General features: G+C 42.6%; 1 protein-coding gene across 4 annotated transcripts in view; it reads right to left on the reverse strand.

The window, feature by feature from the left end:
• Positions 1 to 1,740: 1,740 nt before the first annotated feature.
• MTARC2 (mitochondrial amidoxime reducing component 2) overlaps positions 1,741 to 19,914 on the reverse strand; it is a 39,303-nt gene continuing 21,129 nt past the window's right edge. The window contains exons 5-8 of one of the 4 annotated variants that reach the window (XM_008959229.4): positions 6,476 to 6,537; positions 6,316 to 6,387; positions 4,617 to 4,778; positions 1,741 to 2,637 (exon numbers count right to left, since the gene is read on the reverse strand). In XM_008959229.4, coding sequence (XP_008957477.2) covers positions 4,655 to 4,778; positions 6,316 to 6,387; positions 6,476 to 6,537 — 258 coding nt within the window. In that variant the 3' untranslated portion in view covers positions 1,741 to 2,637; positions 4,617 to 4,654. The remainder of the gene's footprint in view (positions 2,638 to 4,616; positions 4,779 to 6,315; positions 6,388 to 6,475; positions 6,538 to 19,914) is intronic. The other 3 variants (XM_014343088.4, XR_008624351.2, XR_008624350.2) reach the window with 3 other exon arrangements.

The raw sequence follows: 19,914 nt of genomic DNA on the forward strand, positions 1-19,914 counted from the left end.
GCCTCTCCTGGGAATAGTGGAGAGCTGGTAGGCCCTGCCTGGCCTGTGCAGTGTCCAGCTCTCTGCTGCCGCCGCCCTCCCCTCAGTCTGCCCAGGGGCTAGGAGCTTCCAGAGAGTGGGGGTCTGATGAAGGAGGATGCTACCAGGCCCTCGGCACCGGCGAGCCAAGGCCAGAGTTCTCCTGGCGGCCCCTGGGAGCGGCAATGGGCGTCTGAGAGTGCCTTCTACACGGCTCGGGGACGCTAGACTCCTACCGGCGGGGAGCCTCGAGCTGGAGCTGCATTGGCAAGGGCCTTGGCTCAGTTTAACACTGCACAAGGTCCCCAGGCTGCTTCCGGCGGGAGGGAAAGTCACTTGGTCCTGCAGGCACTCACCTCAGTCACTTGTCACTTCCAAATCAGGTTATATTCCAGACAACAATGTCAGCATACCCCCGAACAGCGTGGTTTAGGAGTCAGGCTCCTGCTTGATGTACCAAGCTATTAAAGGAAAAAAATTCCCTCAGACGCTTGTTAAAAAGGTAAGGAAGACTATTCAAGGCTACTTAACAGGGGCATCACAATAGGGGAAAGAGATTAGGCTCAACTCTGTATTACAGCAAAGACAGCTCAGGATTCATAGCCAAGAAGCGAAGTTCCTCGGGGTCAGTGAATGGAAAATCACTAAGCGGAGACATCAAGTGTAGAGGATTCTTGATAAACCCACTTAACAGGATTCTACTGAACAAGGCAAGGACTTACACACTGAGGGTGACATCTGAGGAATCTGAGCAGACATCAAGGGTGATCAGATATTAAGGATGGGAGAATACTCTGGAAACTGACTAAGCAGGATTCTTGCTAAACTGGGCTCTGCAGGGAGTAGGGTGGCAAGGTCAAGGCCTCATGAAGAAAAGGGCTCAGAAGAGACCGAAGTTTGGTCAAGGAGAGTCTGTGTCATCCCCAGCTCAGCCATGGTCCCCTGAGCCAGGAGTGTACATTTCAAGACTCAGCCAGAATTGCCCATGCAGGGCAAGGGTGCATGGATGAGAGAAGCGGGAGTTCGCCAAGAGAAAAGAACAACACTCTTCCTCCAGCTGGCAACTCACTGCAGAGCAGTTCAGTGCTCAGGGAGGCTCTGTCTTTATTGGCCTGAACACTTATCTGTCCTGTTTTTCTGCTCTATTCTCTTCTCTTCCAACCCCAGGTCACACCTTGTCTGTAAAGGACACAGATCAGCAGGAGGCACGACTTGATCCTCCTCGGAAAGGCAGCTCCGGGGCACCAAATGTGCGTTTCTGTTTATCTCCCTCCTGAATTCCTCTTTGAAAATTTAAGAGGAAAAAATGGCTTCCCTATTTTAATGGCTGACTTTGAAGTTCTGATTTTTCAATTTCATCACTTCCAGAATTTACCCAGGCCTACAGCTCACTTACCACTTTTACCTCACAGGGTGTGGGGAATGGTGGTGAATTTCAGTCCCAGAACCCAGCAAAGGAAAATGGAGGAGGAGGGAACAGCCACTCCTCACTGACCACTAGGAAGGCCCCTTGCGGACACTGGCCATCCTGCCACAGACAGGCCACCTGTGTGCCTGCAGCTCACAACGCCCTCGCCCCCTGCCAATGACAGAAGCCAGTGTTTGTGGAGTCAGATTGTATCTCTGGAGGCAATCAGAAAGGGTAAGGAAAAATAAATTGCAGTGACTCAAATTCTAATATACAGAGAAAAACCCAGGAAGAAGACTCATAAATACCAAAGATAAAGCAGGATTGAGATTCACATTTATTATTTACAAAGAAACCATAAAATTGTAATTAGGTGAATTCATCCACATACTATTTCAGTGAGTATTTTTGCTTAAGATCATACCAAAGTTGTTCGTTTCTTTGTTACAAAAAAATTATTTGCACTGAAAAAAATATGTTCACGCTGTCTTCCTTGCATTCCTACTCTCAAAATTCCATTCTCTTTTAAATGTCATCCTCTTCTTTATCTTACTTGGAATTCCAGGTGGTATATCTGGCAGTTACACACAAACAGATTACTTTTATGTGGCTTAGTAAAGGTGTAATAGAGTACTAAAACTAAGTCTATAAGAGAATTTCCATACTCAAGTACAGCCCAGATTCCATAATGCTAGAGTAAAAAGCACATGAGTGGAAAGTCAACAGGACTCAATGGCCACGTAAAGACCAATATTAGGCATTTGTGAGTGTGGTAACATGCATCCTGCACATCAGGACACAGTGATCTGTTGCTTCCCATTTCTCCCAAAACATAGACTGATAGGTAATAAAAGGCACACATTTTAAAAACATTTTTGCAGCTTTTTAGTTGATTCATTAAACTTGCTTTATTCATCAATATTAAAGTCAGGAAGTAAAAGTGTAATAGCCATGATAACATTCAAAATAGCATTTTTGATGATCTTAATTATTTTTAAAGCCTTCAGTACCTAAAATTTATATATATACTTTCATATTCCCACCTCTAATACTTTCCTTGCATTAACCTGGAGCATACACAACTTTGAAAAGTCAAAAATCGAGATTGTTTTCCAGGGTAAAGATAGTTGAAGGGTGGATAATAAGGATTTGCTGATGTATCGTTGCTGCTGTTGTTAAGATCTCAGTCAATCCCTCCTGGTTGCTGAAGCCTGAATAAATAATAAGAATCTCTGGTTATTTGGTTGTTTATCCTACTGTTCATAAATAATTCAAACTCCCACAAAACAGTCACTTATTGAGGTTACACATATAAATGTATGGTGCAGTGCTGTGCAGAAAGCATGGCCCATTAGCTCTAACTCACATCAGCTCCCAGGCCCTACATCAGCTGACCTATCTAAGCCTTTGTTTCTCATCCATAAAGTGCCTGTTATCATATCTATCTCACAGAGATCCTCTCACAGATAAAGATTACACAAGGCCTTCTGGGCAGCAGAGACAATTGGAAATTGAGGCTGAGTGAACCACAGATGTTTGTTGCCTCCATCCACTGCAAAACAGGATCTGATTGGATGAGTTTGTGACAGAGTGATATGGAAAACCCTCAATCGTTATGGTATCTCACAGCCATTGGGCTCCCTCAGATGCAGAGAACACATGAAAGCCCTTGGCTCACACAATGATCCAGGTCCAGTCAATCATGACTGGAACAGCAGGACACAGGATCAGTTTCACTCAAGCTAGATGGCTCAGGCTTGGGTCCACTCTCCCCAAATGGGGCTTTTAGAAATGCCAGGCACTTAGGAGCTTCACAGTTTCCCCTCTAGTATTAATACTTATTGTATTTCATCAAATCCAAGATATACCAATTGTAAGATGCACCATTATTTTATGCATCACAGATAATTTTATGCATCACTGATATTTTTCAAAAGGCATCCTGAATGTTATAAGAAGCTGACTGATATCAGAGATGTTAGAATAGGATCTCAGAACGGATGAAATATGTTATGAAATATGGTTATGGTTATGCAAATACCTAGTCATAACAGTCATCAATAGAAGTATAGCTCCTTTTTGCCCACCTCAAAGGCAAAGCCTGTGTCATCTTTATACCCACTATGGAACCTAAGACTGGATCATGATGGAATGATGGCAATAAAAAACATAACTAATATTTACTGAGCACTTTATTTGTGTTGCAATGCAACTTTATATGAATTAATACTCAAGATAACTTTTGTTGCTTGTTTTGGTAAGTACTATTATTCCCACTTTGCAGATGAGGGTACTGAGACTCAAAGAGAAGTTAAACACCTCAACCAAGTTAGGAAGATGCTTGGATTACAAACCCAAGTCTATCTAATGCTAGATCTACACCTTCTAAGCCACTATGTTACACTGTCCTTAAGGAGGGTCAGGTTGTGGGTGTCAAGACTACAAAGGCAAGTAACACACGTGAGAAGCTCAGGCCAGAATCAGAGAGAAGGATGGTCAAGAGTTTTGGAGATGAGGTAACTTAAAGAACTGGGTCATGGATTTTATGAGAAAACTTGCTTAAAATCTCCAATTTGAGGTCCTCTGACCAACTTTCTCATTCCTTTAATTTGGGAGTTAGGCTTTTGCCTCCAGGAGTGAGGGCTGTATTGGACACAATGAAATCAATGTGAGAACATTATTTTCTAACTCACGATTCAGGACCCAGTCACCATGATGCACTGATTTTTTTTCAAACTTCAATTATACTTTAAAAATACATTTGATAAAAGACATTCAATTTAAACATTTCCCAAGCTGATGTTGAATAATTTAAACATTTCCCCTTCTATCTGAGACAGAAAAAATAAATACATAACTCTGAGAATGTACATAACTCTGAGAATCAATCACCTTCATTTCCCTATTCTTTAATGATATTCTGTAATGAGCTGTGAACATATACCTGTCTTTCTGCTGAGCCTCTTCCATCAGCATTTTACCATTAAATGGGAAATAGGGGTGGAGAAGGCTGAGGTAGGAGTACACAAATTACTGCAGGGAACAGAAATTAAGGGCATTTTCCAACTCCAAAGATCAGAATACAAAACTGTTCATTCTCTCAAGAATTAAAGCAGCATAACATAAAAAAAATTAACACAAGAAAATGCAGCAATGGCTTCAAGACAGCATATTCAGAAGCAAAGCTGACCCTTTACCATATCACCCTAGTGGATCCATCACTCATCACTACACCATCCGATACACAGGGTCGCCAACTCTCAGGCTTCCAATTTTTTCCACTGAATAATAGATCCCAAAAAGCGGAGACAGCTTGTATAATTCCCTCTCAGAAGGATCACACAGGCGGTAGCTGAAACAAGCAAAAATTCAATCATCAGACACAAAAAGGAAATAATAATCGAAGTATTCTCAATAGAACTCAAGTTTGCCTTCCAAGTTATTTATAAATACACAGCAAGAATTTTCTAAAATGTTGCGAGAGAAGTCTGTGGACAATTAGTCAAACTGCAAATAATTCTAGTTTTTCTAGAAGTATCCTGAAAGTCTACACAATTTCTCCATGGCTTCAGTTTAAGTCCAAAAAGAAAAAAACTTATGTGTAAGTATAAAATAAATACTTTGTCTATATGGGTACCTTCAACTTCACAACTCATTGAAACAAATGCCCCTAAAACTCAAAATGGAATGGCCCTGAACTCTACAAATCTTCTGTTTAGTGCATTTAAGCACCATGCTTTCAACCCCCTCCAGGTTTATGAGCCCAAAGCTGGGGTTCATTGGTGAACAAAAATTCAGACAGACATGAAGTTGGCAGATGGGTCTGGACTACTGCAGAAGTTAATCTTTTTCCAGTGTCCTGTCTAAAGAAAAAAATAACTTTCACAGCATCTTAAATAATTATCACTACATCTTAAAAATCAAAAACAAAATAGAACTGTAAATCTGAAGGCATCATGAAATAACGTCTTTTCTAAGCTAAACCCATTGGAAACAATCCACAAAACAGAGGAAAGAGAAACAAAATAGAATACAGCTCCAAAGAATGTTAAGCCTAAATCACTATCTTCGTTGGGAACTAAAGTCAGCCAAACTTCTTTAAATAACAAAACAAAAGAGAAATCCTCAGCATAAAAGAAGCTCCTTGGTAAAAAAGCTCTGACAACTCATTACATTCATTTTTTTTCCAATATTTCATTATGCAGTTTCAATTATTCTCATATTCCTTGATATTGATTCTAATAAAGGAATTTGAGTTGCAATAAACATGACTAAATAAAGTGTTTGAGGCCTACATTTGGAAAGACATATATAAATATTATTAAAAATTGATATGAGAGATATTAAAATTTCAAAATGTAGTATTATAGAATTAAAAGTTTATCAAAGCTGGGCATGGTGGCTCATGCCTGTAATCCCAGCATGTTGGGAGGCAGGCGAATCACTGAGGCAAGGAGTTTGAGACCAGCCTGGCCAACATGGTGAAACCCTGTCTCTGCTAAAAATACAATAATCACCCAGGCATGGTGGCACACACCTGTAGTCCCAGCTACTCAGGAGGCTGAGGCAGGAGAATCACTTGAACCCAGAAAGTGGAGGTTGCAGTGAGCTAAGATCATGCCACTGCACTCCAGCCTGGGGGACAGAGTGAGGCTCCTCTCAAAAAAAGAAAAAAGTTTATCCAAAGCACTAGAGGATCCATCCAGAAAAAGAGAGGAAGCAACAGTGCTCTCATTAACCAATAGACACGAATCAGTCAGAAGGTAGACTGGAAGGTTCTCTGGAGAGAAAGGTCATATCTTCCCTAAAGCAGACATAGCACCTAAACCCATAGGTAGTTCTGGGGTGGAGATAATATTTAAAAGACACTGGCTGTGGTGGTATTCTACCTCTTCAGGGTGTCCAGTGGCTGTTTCCTGTCTATGACTCCAGTGTCTGGGTCCACCGTTGTCAAAATACACCTGTCATGCAGTAACCAAGGGTTAGGTGATGCTTAGGAACCAATGAATGGGCCACACCACAGTCCTGGGGTCTAGCTAGGCTCCTTACCTGGGGCATGCCATTACCTTTTTCACTTCTACACTACCAATTAGGAGTTCATCCCAGGTATCCTAAGAGAAAAGAGAAAGTTATCTTTTAAATGGTGGCTTCATTAGCCTTTGAGTCTGTTTATTCTTTGGCTCATATTAAGTATGAAACTATTATAGCAGAAGAAAGCAGCACAAGGTGACACCAAGAAATATCTCCCAGAGGACTCAAAGGGAGGCAGCATGCTGGCAAGTTCAGGTCCACCTCTTGACTCCCAGTCTCAAAACCCTGATTCCATCATCGCAGGGATGACAGATCTTCTATAGAATGCAGTTTGCCATGAGAGTCATAAATTAACAGGAAAGTCAATGTGTAGATATACAATGAGAAATGTGTAACTTGCAAGACAAACCCACACTTCCCTTGTAGCTAAGCTGCAGTGGAACCCAAGTTACAATCTGAAGGTTCTTTGAAGAGTGGGGACATCACCCAAGAGAAGGCAGTCATGATTCACACATTCATTGCTGCCACCTTCACAGACAGGCAGCCTGCTAATGGGGTCCTGATCCCACTGCCACTGTCTGTGCCTTGCCTTCCCACCCTTGAACGTGGGAACCACCAACACTTGCCTCAGGGATGAACTCAATCCTCACAACTTTGAGGGAGGCGCTATCATGAGCCCCATTTTACCCAAAGAAATGGAGGACTAGAGAGATACAAAATTGTCTCAAGGTCACACTGGAGGATGTAAAGCAGCTGGGTTTGAAATCTTACTGATTCTGAAGGTAGGACTTTGAACGACCCAGCTTTTAACCATATATATGTTTATATGTGCACACACACATATACAGAAACATATATGAGGAATATAGAGATTGTATTATATATATAATATGATTTGTTTTTATACACACACACATACATATACACATATAAGGTGGTTATATGGATTATATTGTAGGGAGGCAAAATATCACCTCTACCCTCTTAGGGTTTTTTGGCTGGGCCTAGTAATTAAATTGACATAAGATAGATCAACAGGAGAAATGCATACATATTTATTTAATATAACTTTTACGTGGCCCTGGAACCTTCATGACAAAATGAAGATGCAATTAGAGTTGAACACTTACATTATATGCAGAATTGGGCAAAGATGTGGCAGGACTAGGGTACTTAACTAGGTAGAGAGGGACAGGGAAGATAAGGATTGGCTTGACAGGGTTTGTACAGATTTCCCTCAGCCTCAACTTTTTGTCCTTGATGATAAGCATGACACTTTCCTTCTGGTATTGGGAGACATCTTTTACACAGGAATTTCATCTCCTGCTTTTAAGAAACGGAAGGGCAGAGTGATCTTCTTGCACCTCTGTTTTTCAAGTGTCCTTAACTCAAAAAAGTCAATATGCTGGAGCGGCATATTTTGGGTTCATGTGATCTTAACTCCTTCAATATTACATATACATGTATAACATGATATGGTTTGGATCTGTGTCCCCACCAAATCTCATATCGGATTGTAATCCCTACTGTTGGAGGTGGGACCTGGCGGGACAGAATTCAATCATGGGGGTGGATCTTTCATGAATGGTTTAGCACCACCACCTTGGTGCTGTTCTCATGATAGTGGGTGAGTTCTTGTGAGATCCGGTTGCTTAAAAGTGTCTGGCACTTCCCCTTCACTCTCTTGCTTCCGCTTCTGCCATGTAGGAAGCTGGACCCCCTTTGCCTTCCATCCTGTACAGACTGCAGAACCACGAACCGCTTTTCTTTCTTTCTTTCTTTTTTTTTTTTTTTTTTGAGGCAGAGTCTCACTCTGTTGCCCAGGCTAGAATGCAGTGGCACAATCTCGGCTCACTGCAGCCGCAACCTCCGCCTCCCAGATTCAAGCGATTCTCATGCCTCAGCCTCCTGAGTAGCTGAGATGACAGGCAGTGCCACCATGCCCGGTTAATTTTTGTATTTTTAGTACAGATGGGGTTTCGCCATGTTGGCCAGGCTGGTCTTGAACTCCTAACCTCAGGTGATCCGCTCAACTCAGCCTCCCAAACTGCTGGGATTTCAGGGTGTAAGCCACCGCACCCAGCCTAAACCTCTTTTCTTTACAAATTTTCCAGTCTCAGGTATTTCTTTATTGCAATGTGAGAACAGACCAATACATATATCCAGACAGATTACAACTTTTTGACTTTATGATGCATTTATTGGGAGGTAACCCCATGGTAAGTCAAGAAGCATCTGCACACGGGAGGGGGTGTATGTAGAGCTATATAAAGGTTGCAGGCCCCTCCGTGAATAGGGAGGCCATCTGTATTCTTTATCTTTAAGGCACCATGCCTGTCTCTGCTGCTACCTACTGATTTAAGGTTTGAATTTCACAGGGCAATCCTCTGTCCAGGTCTCAAGGTAGGAGGCATTGGGGTACGGGGCCTCACTACTGCCTCCATAAATCAACAACATAGACTGTGAGTCTAGGGAATTCGGAGAAACAATCGTCTTGACTTAGGAACTAAAGAAACCTATTCCTACTCCCCTGGCTGCTTCGCTTGGGCAGGAGGCATAAGAGGTCTGAAGTCTCTGCAGGAGGCAGAGCAGGGCAGGGGGTAGGGATTAGCCCCATAACTTTTCTCCCTCTGCCGCTGATGACCAGGCCATGTCTGGTCCTCCTTCAGTGGCAAGCCAGCCCCTCCAACCCCCTCCCGGGCCTATAGTGGTGCTTCAGCAAATGCAAATGGTTCTCCAGTACCTAACCGGGTCTTCAAAACTCAGAAATCTCCTACAGGGCATGACCACAGCTAGAGACTAAAGTAAGGAGGTCTCCATGGATGCACTGGGTTCTAAACCATCCTTTAGGAAACTGCTGCTTTGTGGAAATAAACGCCACGGTCCAACCAACCAGTTGAGGATAACTGCGTGTACACAACATGTGTAAGGAATGGAATCACCATGTCCTACTCAGGACTTATTACAAGCACTCCTAGCCAGTAACTTATTGCGAAGAACTACAAGACAACCACAGCGGGTGGCTAACCTCCTGGCAGATCGTGACCTCCGATGGGGTGTGACCCAGGAAGGCAGCTACTGTACTGGGAAGTAAGGATCAATGGGTACCCTGGCCTGAGAGGCAGCCAGGAAGGCTGGGCACATACCACACGAGGGCGCTGCGGACCCAGGAATGGAAGCCGACCCAGCCGCCCTGTGCTGAACGGACCCTGGCTCTCCAAGTATCTTCCGTTCAATTTTTTGTGTGTGAGAGCTAAAGAATTTAAGATTTCCAAGACACATAACGGTGGCAATTCTGCGCCGTTATTATGACAGAAGGCAGGGAGTCTGACAAATTCAGTTAGTTGTCTATTCTCACTGTTAGACAACCGCAAGCCCGCGTTTAAAAGAGCAAATTGTCTGGATTCCTAAGAATCGTCCGCAACACCCCCAAATGCCAGCTCTAGTTACTTCCTAAAATATTAATCACCACCTATAATCATATATATTCTCAACCTAATCTGATCATTGTCAGCATTTTGGTGTAAAGCATTATTTGCAGTAAAAAAAAAAAAATACTATGCTAATTAAGTTTAAATGCAATTATTAATTCAGTTATTTAAAATAATAAATTATATACTATTAAAATAAATTTAATAATGCATGAAATTAAAATTTCCATTACATTCTACTAGACATACAAAGAGTGAAATACGCTATTCAGCAAGTTCCAGTGTCTTCTCAAAGGAAGACATACATGCGACCAACAAGCACATGAAAAAATGCTCAATATCACTGATCACTAGGGAAATGCAAATCGAAACCACAATGAACTACCATCTCACACCAATCAGAATGGCTATCACTAAAAAGTCAAAAAATAACAGGTGGCGAGGCTGTGGAGAAAAGGGAATATTTATATACTGTTGCTAGGAATGTAAATTGGTTCAACCACCATGGAAAGCGATCTGGAGATTTCTCAAAGAACTTAAAATAGAACCATCATTCAGCCTAGCAATCCCATTCCTGGGTATATACCCAAAGGAATATAAATCATTCTACCACAAAGACACATGCACGTGTATATTCATCACAGCACTGTTCACAACAGCAAAGACATGGAATCAACCTAGATACCTATCAACAGTGGACTGGATAAAGAAAATGTGGTATACATACACCATGGAATACTATGCAGCCATAAAAAAACACAGATTATGTCCTTTGCAGCAACATAGATAGAGCTGGAGGCCATTATTCTGAAAGAATTACTGCAGGAACAGAAAACCAAATACAACATGTTCTAATGTATAAGTAGAGGCTAAATGTTGAATACACATGGATACAAAGAAAGGAACAACAGACACGGGGGCCTACTTGAGGGTGGAGAGTAGGAAGTGGGTGAGAATTGAAACACTACAGGGTACTATGCTTATTACCTGCCTGACAAAATAATCTGTACAGCAAACCCTCAGCAACACACAATTTACCTAATAAAAAACCTGCACCTGTACCCCTGCACCTAAAATAAAAGTTGGAAAGATAAAAATAAATAAGTAAATAGGTAGAGAAAAAGATTCCGGGGTCTTCCCTAAACACAAAATCAGCTCGAGACGCTTAGTGCGCCCCCTGCTGGTAATCAACCTTTCCGCAGTCTGCCGAAATCCAGGCCCCAATGACATTTACTTAGAGTGATGGGATAAAACTATGGAGTTTTCAAGATGAAAGAAGCAAGGTAAGGAAGAGGAAAAGGCAAGGAGAAAGGGGAGTACTATACATAAGGGTTCAGCTCTGAGGAAATAATCCTGAGGATTTGCTATGAATGAACGTGTGCACATCTTGTAAATACTAAATTAGGACTAGAGGTTTTTCCATCACAAGCAGCACCCAGAGAGAGAAGTGAAATAAGGGTGGGGCGGGTGGGTGTTGTGGAACACACAACTGAGGGTGTTTGTCTGTTTGAAACCTTCATAGATCCATGTAGGCATTTGCCAAGCAAAAAAATTGGATGTATGAAACTTAAAAGTTGACTACTAATGGAGAGTCTCCCTCCCTTTTTTCCTGTCTCTCTCTCTGTAGATGCATACGAATGTGTGTACACACACACACACACACACGCACACACACGGGTCTATATAGACACACAGGTGCATGGCTATATCCACACAGATAGAGGAAGTAGATACAGATGTGGAGAATATATATCTCTACCTATATAGTCCATCTCTCTATGTATAGCCAGAGAGAGTGCACAGTCAGGTGAGAATGGAGGCCAAGGTGAGTTCTTAAATACCAGCTGACCACAGAAGTATAAGACCGCTGAGAGTGAGGTGGAAAGAGCCTGCATGGCCTGCCGTGGCAATGGGCTATGAAAGACATCACTTGTAAGAGCACAGATCAGAGCAGCAGTTCAAATTAGATCCAGGCCACCAGGCCTTTGGGATTCTGTTCCTTGAGCCTCCTGCCACCGCCATCCTGGCCCCTTCATCTGCTTAATCTCCGTCGCAGGACTGGCGCCTCCCTTTCGCTGCTCATGGTTTTCTATGCATGTGTTTATAATATTGTGTTGTACGCACAATTGTTAGAAACAACTTTAAACTATTTTGTGATAAGTTGAGGGAATAAGTAAATAAGACTATTCTGTTTCTAAATCCATAGCAATTTTTCTGACTTGGTATCAATGACTCTACATGATTATAGAAAGCTCAAAGTCACCTACTGGAGACTGGCTAAATATACATGGGACATATGTGCAATAATCATTATTCGGGTATTAAAAAAGGGTGTGCCCAGTCTAGACAACATGATATAACCTCGTATCTACCAAAATTACAAAAATTAGCCAGGTGTGGCAGTGTGTGCCTGTGGTCCTAGCTACGCAGGAGACTTGAGGCAGGAGGATGGCTTCAGCCCGGGAGGCAGAGGTTGCAGTGAGCCAAGATCATGTCACTGCACTCTAGCATGGGTGACAGGGTGAGACCCTGTCTGAAGAAAAAAAAAGAGGATGTGAGTCTATATCTATTAACACTGAACACTTTTCAAGGTGTTGCTGAGTGAAAAAAACACGAGGCACATTTTATATGTGTGTGTGTGTGTGTGTGTTTATATATAATAGAGGATGATTCCATTTACATAAAAAATCTATACATAGCTATGTGTATACATTTATAGCAATAAATCTGGAAGGCTCCTCATCAAGATTTAAACATTATTTGTTTTTCATAATCTTAATTTTTTTCTTTTGCCTTTTTTGCTTTATTTTTTATAAGAGGTATAATCCCAACAGCACATCTTAAAAATAATTTTTGTCTAGATAGTTCATTAGATTCTCTGTGACATCAAATACATGATGTCTTTTCCAACACCATTTCTGCAATTCTCTGACACCAATTGGGTGTCCAACAATTCAACTCAATTCTGACACTCACTACTAGAAGCAAGTAGAGATCCCTTAGGTAAGGGCTCAGTCCTACAAGACTGCCCCCCATCCCAGATGCCAGCCAAGTCCAGGCCACCCATGCTTCTCACCAACTGGCTATAAATTGAGGGTTCCCACAATCCCCTCCTAAGGTTTGACAAGTTTCTAGAATGACTCCCAGAACTCAAAAAAGGCTTTACTGTTGTTCCTGACTTATTATAAAGGACGCAACTCAGGAACAGCCCAATGGAAATGCTGTCTAGGACAAGGGATGGGGATGGAGGCTCTCCGAGTTTTCATGCCCTCTCCGGGTGCACCACCCTCCCAGAACTTCAATGTGTTCTCCAACTCAGAAGCTCTCCAAACCCCATCTTTCAGGGGTTTTTTGGAGGTTTCATTTCATGTAAATGATTGATAAAATCATTGGCCATTGGTGACTGAACTCAACCTCCAGCCCCTCTCCCTTCCCCTGAGATCAGGGCTGGGTGGGGCTGAAAGTCCCAACCCTCTAATCATGGCTTAGGCTTTCTGAGAACCAGCTCCCATACCAAAGCTGTCTAGGGACACCCCTCTTTCCCCAAGAGTCATCTCACTAGCATAAAGTCAGGTATGATTGAAAGGGGCTTGCTATGAATGACAAAAGAAACTCCTCTTACCCCATCACTCGGGAAATTCCAAGGGCTTAGGAGCTCGTGCCAGGAACCAGAGACGAAGCCCAAATATATATTTCCCATTATACCAGAGTTAAATGATCTCAAACCGAAAGTTATTTTTTCTATTCTTAAGACATACAAGCTAATGAATATTCCTTAATGTCATATTTCAAAATTTAATCACTCTTCTTATAAAGAAAGACCATGCCATGGTTCCCGCAATTGGATCCAGTTCATATCAAGCAAGTCTTCAGCATCCACTGCCCCCAAACACACACACACACACACACACACACACACACACACACACACACACACACCCTGCCCAGAGTGCCTCTTTCTCACTGGGATCCTTCAAGTCTGATGTCCTGACTTCAGCTGCAGCCCTCTACCTACTGTAGCCTTGATCCCACTTGGCCCTGAGACCCTTGCAGGCAGACACAGTGAGGTCATCTCTGTAATCTTAGCATCTATCTCAGAGACTAGCACTAGGAAACCCTCAAACATTTGCTGCAAATATGAATATTTTAGAATTTGGGGACTAAGACAGGATGCCATACACTAAGAATTACCAACTTACATAGGACATTACTTTTCACTTACTAAATTAGTAAAAATTAGCAATGCCAGCAAGAGCACAATGAAAAGGGCACGCTTATGCTCACCTTGAGGGAATATAAATTGGTATAAGGTTTCTGGAAAGCAATTTGGCAATATATACAGAGAGCCTTTAAAATGCTGCATTAGCATTTCCTAAGAATACTTTTGGAAATGTAGATACCCACCATTTTACAAAGCTGCTCATTATTTATGTGAGAGAAAATGGAAAACAACCTAAATGCTCAATCATAAGGGAATGGCTAAACAAGTTATTGCAGAGTCACAGGATGGACTAACACGGAACCACTGGAACCGCGCAAATGAAGGATTTGCAAAGACAGAGCTGGTTGCCATATGCCATTAAATGAAAATGGTGGAATTTAATACTATTTCTACAATATTGTATAAACCATACTGGAAACACAACAAAATGTTATCACAGGCTACCTTTTAATAGTATGATGATGAAGAATTTTTTTAAATTTTACTTTAAGTTCTGGGATACATGTGCAGAATGTGCAGGTTTGTTACATAGGTGTACCTGTGCCATGGTAGTTTGCTGCACCTGTTAACCCATCATCTAGGTTTTAAGCCCCACGTGCATTAGGTATTTGTCCTAATACTCTCCCACCCCTTGTCCCCCACCCCCCGAGAGGCCCTGGTGGGCGCTGTTACCCAATGAGGAATTTTTATGCGTTTCTTTAATCTACACTGTTTTTCAAGCTGTGCAAAGAGTATGAGTTACTTTTTAAAATATCTTTTATAATCAGAAAAAAATTAACTATCTGAAAAGCTTCTTGAAATTAATCACTAAAATGTTTTCCACAGCCCTGGTTCCAGACTCCCTGGGCTTTCTCATGACCCCATGTTTGAACGGCACTGTGTGGAGACCCAGTGTGCTTTATCCTTCAAGGATAAGTATCCTCACATTACACAATATCTGGTGTATGCTCCTACGGAATTGCATGAGACACATTTCTGTAAACCTTAATGCATATTAAATGTGCCTGGAGGCATCTGTTGTTTGGGACACTTGGACCTGGAAAATCCTAGCAGAAGAGAAAGACAGAAGCCTAAGGCCTTTTTTTTTTTATTTTATTTATTTATTTTTTTTATTTGAGACAGTCTCACTCTGTCACCAAGGCTGAAGTGCAGTGGCACGATCTTGGCTCACTGCAACCTCTGCCTCCAAGGTTCAAGCAATTCTCCTGCCTCAGCCTCCCAAGTAGCTGGGATTACAGGCATCCACCACCATGCCTAGCTAATTTTCGTATTTTTAATAGAGATGGGGTTTCACCACAGTGGTCAGGCTGGTCTGAAACTCCTGACCTCAGGTGATCCGACTGGCTCGGCCTCCCAAAGTGCTGGGATTACAGGCGTGAGCCACGGAGCCTGGACTGCCTAAGGCTTTTTTAGAAGCTGGCTTCTGTTCTCTGGAGACCACCTACTCTTAGAAACACCAGCAACAGGCTACAAAAAGGGAAGCAGAGCTCTTGAGATGTGGCCATGTTGCTCTGAAGTGTATTCACTGACTGGGACATCCTGCAGGCTGACGCGGGTCTGTGTGTTCCACCCACATACCAGTTTCCTCTCAGGGGAGGTTACGGCCACGAGAATTTTAGTGCCTGATGGACATAAGACATCCTAGTCTCCCACTCTGGGCTTGGCTGGGTGGTTCCACATGACCAACAGCAGAGGCTGGGAGGGGCAGCTACCAGTTGAATTCCCAAAGGCAGTAGCCTGGGCTGTGCTGGACTGCTTTTCAGCACACTTCGTCCATGCAGTGACTCACAGCCCTCCAGAGAACAGCGAGAGAAAGGTATGGGGGGTCATGGTCTCCGAGATCACTCCTGCCTACCTCCACTCTGCCGTCTCTACTCCAACATCTGTATTTGAAGGGCTTGTCTCTTGGGTAGCATTGTAAAGTGAATGACCTCTCCTTACAAGGGATCGATAAGCGTGCGTTCACTTATCACACTCACTCGAGGGGAATACCGCGCACCACCGTCTCTGACGACACACTTCCTCCTTGGTCTGAAATGTAACATATTTAGAAGTGGATGAGACCTGATAAACACAATTCAATGGCCAAGTCCTTGCCTCGAATTCAGTTCAACAAGGTCTCACACAAAGCCTTGTTCACTCAGGGGCAGGGATAAACTAGAAAAAGCATGGTGAAGGACATCTCGAGAAATGGACTTTAAGTAACTGTTAAGATTAAACGAGTTCACTTACAAAAAAGCTAGAACACAGCATGTGCAATATGAGTTTTTGTTTGTTTTGTTTTTGGTTTTGTTTTTGTTTTTTTGAGACAGAGTCTTGCTCTGTCGCCCAGGCTGGAGTGTAGTGGTGCGATCTCGGCTCACTGCAAGCTCCGCCTCCCGGGTTCATGCCATTCTCCTGCCTCAGCCTCCCGAGTAGCTGGGACTACAGGCGCCCACCATCACGCCCGCTTAATTTTTTTTTTTTTTTTTTGTATTTTTAGTAGAAATGGAGTTTCACTGTGTTAGCCAGGATGGTCTCGATCTCCTAACCTTGTGATCTGACCGCCAAAAAAAAAAAAGAAAAAGCCAATGCAGCGGTTCTATCAGAGAGGGCGTTCTGAGAGACATTTGTGAAAAAGTGCCTTTACCGAACACACATACACAGAGAGAAAGAGAGAGAGAGAGAAGAAAGTGCCCAGGGAGTTAAACAACTTGAGGGCTGCAAAGAGCCTTTAAAGTCCCTTGGTAGAACCTGTTAACTTTAAGATCAGAAAATCATGCTCAGGGAGGTTAAGGCCAAGCTCACGATGATTTAAAGGCCACTCTGGTCTCCAGGCACGTCCGCAACTCCTGCCAGTTACGACTTTGCTCCCCTGGAAAACCCTAGCCCAGTGTTCCCACCACTGGCTGCACACTAGAAACCCCAGGGGAGCTTCAAAAGCTCCCTCTGCCCAAGCTGCACCTGAGATGGAGGCACCAGTGTTGTTTAAGGCTGTCCGCTGGCCCGATGTGCAGCCAGAGGGGGACACACCGGCCCAGGCAGATCTCACTGCAGGTCTCCTGTTCATCCGCCTTCCGCTGGCCGCCATAGCTGCGGGCTTTCCAGGGGTGTCTCGCTTACTCACTGGGTGTAGTGATAAGAAAGCTGCGTGAGGCTGTGCGGAAGGAACCTCGCAGAAGCATCTCCTCCTGCTCCTTGATGAGAAAGAGGCAAAAGTCCTGTAGTCCTTGGCTGCGCCATCTTTCACTCCCTCTTGCCCAACCCCTAAAAGCCCCTCTGGAAAAAATATTACAAATGACTCAGGTGTAATCAAAAAAGCAAATGTAGAAGGAGATCTCCTTAAGTAAAGGAGTTCTGTTGGCAAATTCTTCAGAAATGTGAATGTATTCCTACTCCATCCACTCCTGATGCCTATCCTCCTGTTTTAATCACTGGAGCTTTTCCTAATTAAGGCAAATCCATCCAAGACTCTTGCTGGAGTCCCCTAAAAATATACGCATGTCAGAAGCTCCCCAGATGAGGACATGGAACTTTTACCTTGAAAGGCATGCCACAAACGCCTGCAGGGAGGGGACACCTGCATTCCCCAGGCCCCTGCTTGGTTCTTTTCATTACGAAAGAAAAATGACTTTCAGATGCTTTCAGCTTGCTTCTAACAGAGATAATGAACATGAAATTCAGGCTAATCTTCATTATGCCAAAGCTGATACCTGTTCTTCTTCTCCATTTTTTACTGAGCACAATTGTCCTGCTTCTTTCAGAGGGCAGCCCCTGACACCCATGACCCCCCAGCCCATCCACAGTGACTGGGGCCCTATACAGGTTTGCCAAATGACCTGAAAATGGCTTTAACAAGGTGGCAGAGTTATGTAGTTGGCTGATATTCAGGGACTTTTGACAGCCAGCCACAGTGCAAGTCCTCACTTGGCCACACGCTGGCTATGCGACCTCGAGAGCAAGTTACTCAACTTCTCTGAGTCTCAGTTTCCTTATCTGAAAAACAAGGATCAAAACACTACCCGCCTCAATGGCTATCAGACATTTTCCGCCATGACCCACAGTGAAAACCACATTTTACACTGTTTCCTAATACTCTCCCATGTGTACACATGAGAGAGTTTTGCAAGACAATTCTTAACCCTTCTACATATACTCTGATATCTTTTATTCCACCCTATACTTTCCTGTACTTCTTTTAAAAGTGTTAGTCAGGACTCACTACACTGATATTAGAACCCAATAATGGGTTGTGACCCACAGTCTGGAAAGGGAACTAGAATTAGATAATGCATGTAAAGGGTTTGGCATAGTGCCTGTAACGTAGTAAGTGTTCAATAGCAGTGAATCGTGATTCTTGCTGCTATTTTTGTATATTGTTATCATTACCGCTACTTCAAGAAATCCCTGAAGCCTGGTATAGACTGCTGTTCTTACACCAGAAAACGGACTTGTTATCTCAAATCCTAACCCACCCAAACTCAGATTCTGGGGACTGAAAAGTCTAGTGATCATGATTTACAAAAACTGTGTTTCTCAACAGCTGGAAAGGATAGGACTGGGAGGACCCAATCCACACAGCCAGTAAGCAGTGAGGCTCAGAGTCCAACCACAGCTGTTCAGCTTCAAAATCTCCCTCTCTGGAAGTTTCCTGGAGAAACACTTCCTGAGTGAAAGATAACATACCAAAAGTTTTCTGCAAGCTTCTCCACAATTCTTTCATAATGTGGACTGAGGACTGATACAAACAAGTTATTACATTAAAAATATCAAGTTTAGCTCATCAGGACAGTGAGCAAAGATCAGTAAACACTGACCCCACAATGGCCAACTACAGAGATAGGAAGCATTGGTCAATTTCATTATTTCTAAACTTCATTTTGCTGCATTCCCAGAACTCAAGCACACCACACTGACCCAAGGAAGCAGCCTTTTAAAAATCGTTTAATATTCTGAGCTACACGGACAAAGTACAAAGTACTTTAGGCCACAAACAGTAAATGTTACACAATACATTCTCCTATTACTCTGTGTTTTTGCAATAAATGATGGCCTGAATTTCATGGTGAGGTTTGCTAATTTTTAATGATTAATTGGCCTATTGAATATTCATTTTACATTAATATTTAAGAGGGTCCTACTCATTGAAAGAGTTACAGTTTTGTGATGGTACCAGGTAAACAGATTAATGCATTAGGCCTTTAACTACTGGGCTTCCTAATTTAAGGAAGAATAAATCAGCAACATTAGCGTCATTTAATAAGAAGGATCTTTTTTTAATGTGCGTGGCCAGAGGACTGTTCGAGAAAAATCAGTGTTCTACCTGATTTGCTACTTCTGTAAGCCCATCATAGTGCAGGAATAAAATGACAAATGGACTTGGGAGCACAAATTCATTTAACAGTTTATTTTTTTTCACTTTTAATTAATTAATTTTTTTTTTGTAGAGGTGGGGTTTCACCATGTTGCCCAAGGCTGGTCTCGAACTCCTGGACTCACACAACCTGCCCGCCTTGGCCTCCCAAAGTTCTAGGACATGCCTGGCCTTTTTTTTTTTTGTACTTTTATTTTCAGTTTATTATTTAAAAAAAAAAAAAGAAGAAGAAGAGACAACTCCACTCTCACTGCCCAAGAAAGCAGGATTAGGTTTACATTAGCCTTAGGTTCAGTTTGACAAGTTATAGGAGAGCAAAAATTATAGGTTGGCAAGGTACAGGAAAGCAAAAATGCTTCAGCCAGGGACAAGAGTGTCTTTTTTCTTATTTCCTTGGCTCAGGATTTTAAACTAAAATTAATATCAAAATAATCTGTTCTTTAGTGGAAAC

Source organism: Pan paniscus, chromosome 1, assembly GCF_029289425.2.
Source record: "Pan paniscus chromosome 1, NHGRI_mPanPan1-v2.0_pri, whole genome shotgun sequence".
NCBI lineage: Eukaryota > Metazoa > Chordata > Mammalia > Primates > Hominidae > Pan > Pan paniscus.